General features: G+C 32.5%; 1 protein-coding gene across 4 annotated transcripts in view; it reads left to right on the plus strand.

Moving 5' to 3' along the window:
* LOC145293228 (sorting nexin-33-like) overlaps positions 1-10,430 on the plus strand; it is a 274,899-nt gene that overhangs the window by 241,502 nt on the left and 22,967 nt on the right. For all 4 annotated transcript variants that reach the window (XM_080139778.1, XM_080139774.1, XM_080139777.1 and 1 more), the window contains 2 exons: positions 3,034-3,148; positions 6,957-7,087. In XM_080139778.1, the coding sequence (XP_079995904.1) occupies positions 3,034-3,148; positions 6,957-7,087 (246 nt within the window). The remainder of the gene's footprint in view (positions 1-3,033; positions 3,149-6,956; positions 7,088-10,430) is intronic.

The raw sequence follows: 10,430 nt of genomic DNA on the forward strand, positions 1-10,430 counted from the left end.
CAATATAATGCAAATTCAAAATCTTTCCATTTCTCTGTTCATCTTTTGGAACATGATTAGGAAAATGTAAGGCAAAAAAATAACAATCCAGTTATAAAACACCAAAAACAAACAGATATTCATTCGGAGGGAAGATATAAGCAACATAATAGCTGGAGATTTTGCCTAAGCCTCTTCTTCCGAAAATGAAACAGAGATTCAAAAAAATTCAAATGAGAGTAGATGAAAAACCTGGATTTCAAATCTCAAAGCAACAAAAATTACAGCCAAAACTTCACTTTATCAGAATAAGAAAAATCCTTTTCTAAAGCCCACAATACAGCAGAAGAGCCTGACAAAATTCCATACGAATTTCTGAAAAAAAAACTCCCAAAAGTATCACTAAAATATTTATTCAATATATACAATAAAATATTGCATACTGGAAATATCCCCAAAATCTGGAAACCAGGTGCAATAATTCCAATCCCCAAACACAACACTCCAAACCAAAATGATACTTACTCATCAAACTTTAGACCAATAGCATAAACAAGCTGTGGTGGGAAACATCGGAAAGAATAAATACCAGACTACTCTTTGGTTTCTAGAATACAAAAACATAATAATATTCCATAAAAATTCCAAAACATAAGAATTACTAATCCTAACCTATATACAATGATTGCTTCAAGATTCAAAATACAATAGGGAGTGCTGCCATATCATATGAAGGAAAACTAAGCAAAAGATTAATAAATGCAGCATCAATATATAGTGCTGAAATGGCTGCTATTGATTTGGCTCTTGTTCTAATTACTAAAGGTAAACAAAAAAAAATATCATTCACAGATTCTCTAGTTTCCTTAAAAGCACTAAAAACAAAAAATGATAGAACCCTTAACCATTCAACTGAACAAAATGCATCAACTCTCAAATAATAAAGAAATAATTCGATGTTGGATACCAAGTCATATTGGATACATGGAAATGACAGACCTGACAAAGAAGCTAAAAGAGCTGCAAAAGGAGAAATCTCCAACAACTAAATATCAATTTATTGCGGACTATCATCCTCAGCTTTGTGAGTTGTTGTTTCACAACGTTTCAGCCAACTATTCCTCTGGTCTTCGTCAGGTGGTAACTATGATGGGATAGGAACTCTGAATCTCCTAACTGAATATTATTAATTTATTTATTGCGGACTATTATTCTCATCTTTTTAAGTTGTTTTACAACAATTCGGCCAACTATTCCTCTGGCCTTTGTCAGGTGGTAACCGCAACGGGATAGGAACTCCAAATCTCCTAACTGCATCCTCAGCAATTACTGCCTTCCATAGTTGTTGTCGTTTCACCACGTTTTGGCCAAGTAAGCCTCTGGCCGGCTTTGGGTAGGGTTGAAACCGCTATCTTCAGACAATGCTCACCTGGTACCGTAGAGATTCAACATCTCTATCCACTGCGTCACGGGCGCTGAAAGGCAATCAAGGTTGGATTTTTTGATCTTATGAATCCACATTTATTTATTATCTGATCTTCCATGGTCGTGTCCGTACCGAATGGTATATATATTATTTAATTGGAATTCATTATTGAGATGAGTATTATTTGTATTAATTTATTTATTGCGGACTATTATCCTCATCTTTTTAGTTGTTGTTTCATGACGTTTCGGCCAACTATTCCTCTGACCTTCGTCAAATGGTACGGACTTGACCATGGAAGATCAGATAATAAATAATCGTTGATTTATAAGACCAAAAAATCCAAACTTCGGGGCCCATGGCACAGTGGATAAACGTTGAATCTCTATGGTACCAGGTGAGCATTGTCTGACGATGGCGGTTTCAATCCTACCCAAAGCCGGCCAAAGGCTTACTTGGCCAAAACGTGGTGAGATGACGATAACTAAAGTTCCTATCCGTCGCGGTTACCACCTAACAAAGGCCAGAGGAATAGTTGGCCGAATTGTTGTAAAACAACTTAAAAAGATGAGGATAATAGTCCGCAATAAATAAATTAATAATATTCATCTCAATAATGAATTCTAATTAATATATAAACTAAATATCATATACAGACAACAAGCCTCAAATTTTAAGAAAAATGATCACCAGGAAATGGCAAGAGGGATAAAATCAATGTATAAACAAACTACAAAATATTAAACCAATCATCAGAGAATAGCACAATAAAAAGAACCTTAACAGAAAAGAAGTCATATTAAATTGATTACACATTGGGCACGTGCGTATAATAAACTTGTACCTACTGGAAGAGACCAAACTTCCGTTATGCACAGTAGTCAATGTGGTGACTTTACTTTATCTTAAAAGAAACACTATCATAAATCCAACCTTAACAATCTCAACAAAATGGAACCATCCAAAATAATAGACTTTCTAAAAGAAATACACTTATTCACCAAAATATAAATCAACCTCCTAAACTCAGTACACACAATAACACAACAAAACCAGAACAACCAAACCAAGAACCTAATGACCAACACTAAAAACAGTATACTACCCACTAGCAGGTACAGCACCATATAAGTCAACTAACTCTCTCAGCAAACTAAAAATATAAGAACTCTGTAGCATATACCAAATAACTTCCCACATAGTCTTCATATCCTTAAATGACCATTAAATGGTTGAGAGGTCTTTAAGCAAACAATCCACTGATCCACTATTAGTTTTGAAATATAAATTTAAAACAAGGGAAATAACTCCTGGTTTGGAATTTGCTTGTTATTTAAGTAAAACTTGCCATTTTCTCTTCACTAATAATTAGTTTTCTACTTTATCATTTTTCATAATTTTTGGATATTTTACTAATTTCAACTTGTCACTTGAGTATTGGTTTTAATTGAAATTTAATATTTCGATTTTTGTTATTCCGAACAAGCGCTGCTTCTTCTAATAATTTATGTATTCAAAGAAAAGTTGTTAATGCTTTGCATTTATGAAAAAAGAAATCATTCCATTATGATGCATAAAAGCAAAAAAATGATCATCTTTTAAATGATTTACGTTGTTTTTCGCTTCAGTTCACCAATTCTGCTGTCAGTCGTCGCTACAAACATTTTGATTGGTTACACGAACGGTTAGAAGAGAAGTTTCCTTGTATTCCTGTTCCCCCATTACCAGAGAAAGCAATTTCAGGTGAGACTATTGCATCTCTTTATAATCACACAACCAAGCAAGCTCCAACCCTCGTGTTCAGACGCAATGTTCCATCCCTTTGCCTATTTTACAAGTATTCTAATCTGCTCTGGACTTATTGTACTTGTACCCTCTTATCATAAATACTCAAGTCAGTAAAATCTCATCCCTTCACTATAGAGGTCGGAAAGTATTCTACTATAATCGTTTTTTTTTTCCTTAGAACTGCTAGATTTTGGAATTCCATCCCTGTTTTCTTGTTTCCCTGACTGTACTAGCATGGAGAAATTACAATATAATGTTTATAAATACTCAAGTCAGTAAAATCAAAATAAAATTAAAAGTTTATAAATTAAAAATTATATAAATTATAAATTAAAAATTATATAAATACAAAATTATATAAATTATAAATTATATAAATTAAAAATTATATAAATTATATAAATTAAAAATTATATAAATTATATAAATTAAAAATTATATAAATTATATAAATTAAAAATTATATAAATTATATAAATTAAAAATTATATAAATTATATAAATTAAAAATTATATAAATTATATAAATTAAAAATTATATAAATTATATAAATTATATAAATTAAAAATTATATAAATTATATAAATTAAAAATTATATAAATTATATAAATTAAAAATTATATAAATTATATAAATTAAAAATTATATAAATTATAAATTATATAAATTATATAAATTAAAAATTATATAAATTAAAAATTATATAAATTATATAAATTAAAAATTATATAAATTAAAAATTATATAAATACTCAAGTCAGTAAAATCTCATCCCTTCACTATAGATGTCAGAAAGTATTCTACTATAATCGTTTTTCTTTTCCTTAGAACTGCTAGATTTTGGAATTCCATCCCTGTTTTCTTGTTTCCCTGACTGCACTAGCATTGAGAAATTACAATATAATGCAAACAGATTGTTGCTCAACTTTCTACATAGTGCTTTTGTAGGCCCTTAGGTACTTATGCAGTGAACAGCCCATTTTTCCGTGATGTTGCCTTATTTTGGCAGCTTAAAAGCGCTGATCAAATTTTAAAATGTGTAGAGGACGGAATCGCCTGTTATTGTGATTGATGATCCCATCCTCTATTGTTAAGTAGGAGATTGAAGAATACTGTCTCATGGCCTCCTATGCCTAGTAATGAAGACACGAAATATGCCGATATACAATAAAAACAAAAGTAAATCTATTTACAGAAGAGACAAGAGTAAGAAATAGTAAAAGTTCAGTGAGAAGAATATAAGTAACACTACTTGCGTTATAGTATTTGATGAACGGTTGACAGTGAGGTCGGTGTCGGACTGGCATTCACCAGACCAGAGGGTGTCTATCGTCACATCTTCATTTGTTGAGTTCCAGCGAAAAGAGAATGAATAATACAAAACGGAAATGAACGTAGCTGTATCACCCCCCTGGTGGCAAGCCATAGGTTACCAGAATTGAAGGGTGATAGTTGTTTACCGTAAGGTCATCTGTTTGTATGTATGAGTTCGTTTGTGTGGAGAACTTGGTTCCCAGAAACGCTAGAAAAAAAAAAACATGATAGAAAACATTTATCAGATATTAATTTTAATGGAGAAAAAATGAAACTACAATGAATGAACATTTTTTTTAAAATGAACAGACGGTAAGTTGTGCGAATAAATATTTTTTTTTTTTTTTCTGTTAAGATTATGGGGTAGACCAGGCTTTCCAACAGTTGGATACAACCATGATCCCCAGCAAGAGGAGACTTGATTCCAAATATTTTTCATATTACAGCTCCCCTCTTTGGTTTTCATACATAAAGTAAAGTCAGTGTATAAGGAGATATTCATAATTGTACCCTACTTCCAAAAGGGGGCGGGGAGATATAACATATGAGAAATATTTGGAATCAAGTCTCCTCTTGCTGTTATTTCAGATCATTTGAAACTATAGCAGCAAGTTTTAGTCTCCCCTCCATCAAGGCCAGAGATTTTGGGGAAATATGTATAAATATATATGGATATGTCTATACTGGTAGCCAAATTGAATATTGAAATACTCATATCTTTGGTTCTCTGGGATGATGCTACATGAAAACTTGCGGGTTTTTTGAAGATTATATTACTATTCTATAATTAAAATTTTATGACAACAATAAAATATGCCCAAATTTGCCTACATTTGTTTATATAGTGTCCTGCAAGCCAGTTTCAGTTTTGCTGCTTCAGTTGTCTCCCCTTTGGCCTTGCCAGGCCACTAATATATATATATATATATATATATATATATATATATATATATAAATAAAATATATTTATTTATTAGTGATGGGACGACTCCAATATTTTTCCCCGATTCCTTTACAATTACTGATTTTGTTTTAAATTTCTGATTCTGATACAGTTACTGATTCAAATTCTTTTTAACCTTCTAAATATTTAGCCATAGATTTTTTTTTTTTTTTTTTATTGGAAGAAGGGGTTATAAATACCCATATATAGTATGTGCATGTGTTTTTGTAAATGTCAATACTCTTGGAGAGTGTGTGTATGTGGGGGGGGGGTGTAAAATGTTTTTGACTTGTAATGGGGGTATGAGACGAATGGATTCACCAATCATTTTTATAACCAACGGTTGCTAAACAACCAATGAAAACGTCCCAAAATTATTATAAAAATTGTCGAATTTTAGATTTAATCAGTTTGTCATTTACTATATCACGGACCGCATTTAATTCTTGGCCACCATCTTGGTTACTGATCTGAACTACGCTGCCATCTTGGTTACTGATCTGAACTACGCTGCCATCTTGGTTACTGATCTGAACTACGCTGCCATCTTGGTTACTGATCTGAACTACGCTGCCATCTTGGTTACTGATTTGAACTACGCTGCCATCTTGGTTACTGATCTGAACTACGCTGCCATCTTGGTTACTGATCTGAACTACGCTGCCATCTTGGTTACTGATCTGAACTACGCTGCCATCTTGGTTACTGATCTGGACTACGCTGCCATCTTGGTTACTGATCTGGACTACGCTGCCATCTTGGTTACTGATCTGGACTACGCTGCCATCTTGGTTACTGATCTGGACTACGCTGCCATCTTGGTTACTGATCTGGACTACGCTGCCATCTTGGTTACTGATCTGGACTACGCTGCCATCTTGGTTACTGATCTGGACTACGCTGCCATCTTGGTTACTGATCTGGACTACGCTGCCATCTTGGTTACTGATCTGGACTACGCTGCCATCTTGGTTACTGATCTGGATTACGCTGCCATCTTGGTTACTGATCTGGACTACGCTGCCATCTTGGTTACTGATCTGGACTACGCTGCCATCTTGGTTACTGATCTGGACTATGCTGCCATCTTGGTTACTGATCTGGACTACGCCGCCATCTTTGTTCAACACAATATCTCAGAACTTAAGAGGTTAACTACGCCACGGACTGCATTTGATTCTTGGTCGGCATCTTGGTTACTGATCTGAACTACGCCGCCATCTTTGTTCAACACAGTGTCTCAAAACTTAACAAGGGGTCTATAGATTTTATTTTTACTGGTAGTTTAGAATCTGTAAATATTCATTAATTTACCATGAGCATCAGCAACGGGAATCAAGTTTAACAAAACAAAAGAATGATTTTTAGCATCAGAAAATTGGCGTAAAATTTTCAGATATCCTGAAACCTTTTTATTTTATTTTATTTTTTTTTCAATTCCTGATTTTGATAAATTGTCCTTACACTAAGAAAAGAAATGATTTTTTTTTTTATATCTATAAAGGTCGATATGAAGATGATTTTGTGAATGAAAGAATGAAGCTGCTGCAACGATGGATCACTCGAATGGTCAGACATCCAATTATCTCCAGGTGTGAAGTGTTCTTTCATTTTCTCACCTGTACTGATGAGAAGGTAAGTCTCTCTCTCTCTCTCTCTCTCTCTCTCTCTCTCTCTCTCTCTCTCTCTCTCTCTCAGTGTATATGATTAAATGAAGTGCAATTTTCACTACAAATCTATTTTTGAATTTTCAGCACTTATTGAGAATAAGAATGAAAATCAAAAAATCGAATTTCAATAAAAACCAATGGCATCTACTTAATTGTCATGTCGAAATTAGTAAAATATCCAAAAATTACAGAAAATTATAAAGTAGAAAATTAAATATTAAAAAATAGTTTTGGCTAGAATTGCAAGATTCCAAACTGAGTTACTTTCCTTGTTTAATTTACATTTTAAAAATAATGGCTGATCAAAGGATTGTGAAATCTTGAAAGTACATGTTTTTATGTAATAATGCAGTGATATATTTAATCACGGCATGCCAATTAAGTAAATAACATTGGTTTTTAATTGAAATAGTGAATATTGTGGTTTTCGATTTTCGTCCTTATTCTGAACATGCATTGTATTTTCTACTGTTAAAATGAAAATAGTATGTCAAGTTTTAGGTTTTCCTTTCTTTCCACTCATGTCATCATTTAAAATTTTTCTTAAAAAAAAATTATCAGAATTAACAATTTCATTCGAATTTGCTGGACCAGATTTTTATTTTACTTATTCTCAATTAAAACATCACGTTTCTTAGTTTTACAATCATCCAGATTTTAAGATTTTATTTTTTTAACAATACTTTTAGTGTTTGTTAAAAAATTTTCACTATAACAAAATAAAAAAAAAAACAAAAGTAAAGAAAAATTTGTATGATGTACATACTTGTGATAGAAAAAAAATATTGTATTCCAAAAATCACATGAATTAATCAAGTAGTTTCATAAGTTGCCGTCAATAAGTTTCCAGATTTTTTTATACAAGCACTTACAATTATTGTAGACTCTTGAAAATTCAGTATGTTATTGCTATACATCTTATGATTTCAGATTCAAATGAACAGCTACATTAGGAATTGGAATACACCCTACTAAAGCCTGATTGTCACACCTGGTGAATTTTAAAATGCAATCTAGATGAGGACACTTTAGAAGAACTATATGCAATAAAATTGTTTTAAACTTGGAAAAATGCCACAGAAACATGGAATGATTCACACTGCTTTTGGACCATCTGGCATGAATCGAATTTTGAGTGGCATAAGAGATTCAAAGAAGGCAGAGAGTTTGAGAGATGAGGTGTGGGAGGAGTAAGGAAGTAGAACATCAGAGTTGATTGGCTAAATAAAGAATTTTATGGATAAGGACTGTTGTGTGTCTAAAGAGACAATAAGTGCATATTGTTGATGTTAGTGTGGGAACTGTACACAATTATTCGCGAGGAACTAAACATGCTGAAGATTTGCATGAAGTTTGTCCGTAGGGTGCTCAGAGAAGATCAGAAAGAAAGACGTTGTCATGACCAAAATGGGTATCAAGACCGTTCCTCATCCTCCTTATAGTCTAGACCTTGCTCCCTGTGACTTTGTAACTTTTGGTTATTCCCTAATGATGTGTATGGGGTTAGGTTGTATTTGCATACTGGAAATGGTATGAATAACCCTTAAACACCGAATGCATTTGAAATACATTATTTATTTGAACATATAGAATAAATGGAACTGTTTATAACGGACGGAAGAGTAAACGATATTTGGCGGCGGCCATATTGTCCAGCATCTCTGCCTTTGTCCTGTCTGGCTGCCAGGCACAACTAATGACTTTCGATGGAAGGGAGATAACTCTGCCTTTATTCATTTATGAGTTCTCTCTTTGACCATCTAACACCTAAACTTAGCCTTAGAGGCTGTCGTTTTGAGACAATTGAGATAAGAGGCTGTAACGAAGGTCATTGACACACTCGCATAAGAGGACTTCCATGTAGCCTTCTAGAAGTTGTTGGAATGGTACAATAAGTGCATTGCAGCCGGAGGAGATTACTTTGAAGAAGATTAAAGTTTCATGTGTGTACTATCAATAAGTGTCCATACGAAAAAAAAGTATGGAAATTTATTGAAGGCACCTCATATTTTTTTTTTTATAAGGAAAATAATTTTTAAGCAAATGCGAGTTTTTCCAATGCCATCATGTTAAAAATGGCTTTCTAAAATCTCATAAGTTTGAAGTGAGTTATTTCCTTATTTTCAAGATGGTGTCTTGATATTATCTTTAATTAATGATTAGCAAAAATATATATGGAGTTTCAAAAACAAAAACGTCGCTTACGCAATTGAAAATAATTCAGGTGAGTTCCTTCTTGATTGTTAATTGTTTTAATTTTTAAAACAAAAGTGTAAACATTTTAGTGTTGAAAGTATGTTTAGGAATTAAAATAAGTTCTGATAATTTACAAATTTTAAGGAATTTTATGTTAAAAAAAACAAACTAATTCTTAAAGTTACCTCCCCTTTAAATTTTTTTTAATGATCTGTTGATTGTTTTTAGTTTCGATTTCAATCAGCCTATAGATGTGAGATATGGAGCCATATTTATGAGTGGGTTGTAGTACAACCTAAAAATAATAGTTATTTCCCTTTGCAGTGAAGATGGGAGAGTTATTGCCCTTGGAGAGAAGCGAGATCTGTCACAAACAAATGTGGTGGCACTTAGCAATCAAAGTTGATTAACATTAAATTAGTTCTGAACCCTTAATCAATTCGGGGTTAGAGTGCTTTTTCCCAATATGTGATCTTTAGGATTAATTAAGGTTAAGAAAATATTTAGTAGATTTGGTCTCATTCTGGTTAGGGTGCTTTTAGATATATTTTATTTAGTTGTTTCACCAGGGATTGAACATAAAGATTGAGGTAGAATTCACTCTAGAATTACCAACCTCATCCGGATTTGTTAATTTACCACTTTCAAATAGAGAACAGTGTTCAGATTTTTATTTGCCTTATTCTCAATTAAGGCATCACATGCGTTTTATAACCTTTCAAATTTAAAGGTTTTTGTTTTACTTTGTGACAAAATTTCTGAGATGAATTATTGTTGTTTTTGGATTGTTGTCCTCATCTTGGTTATTAGGTTCACAATGTTTTGGCCAGATGTATTTTGTTGTAGTCGGTTGTGAATTGAAAACTGATCCTTTTATTTGATCCAGTAGGGTAGACTTAGTAATAGAAGTATTAATTTCAAATTAGTTCTGAACTTTTGATTTAATTAATCCAGAGTTGGGTGCTTTTCCAATCTGTGATCTATATATTTTTAGGGTTAGTTAGGATTAATTAGGGTTAGAAAACATTTGGCAGATTACATATTGGAAGCATACATATGGTAGACTGGTCTCATTCTGTATTCCATGTCTTTTAGATATGATTTTTTTTTTT

Source organism: Euprymna scolopes, chromosome 14 (assembly GCF_053919585.1).
Source record: "Euprymna scolopes isolate OS-2025 chromosome 14, ASM5391958v1, whole genome shotgun sequence".
Classification (NCBI taxonomy): domain Eukaryota; kingdom Metazoa; phylum Mollusca; class Cephalopoda; order Sepiida; family Sepiolidae; genus Euprymna; species Euprymna scolopes.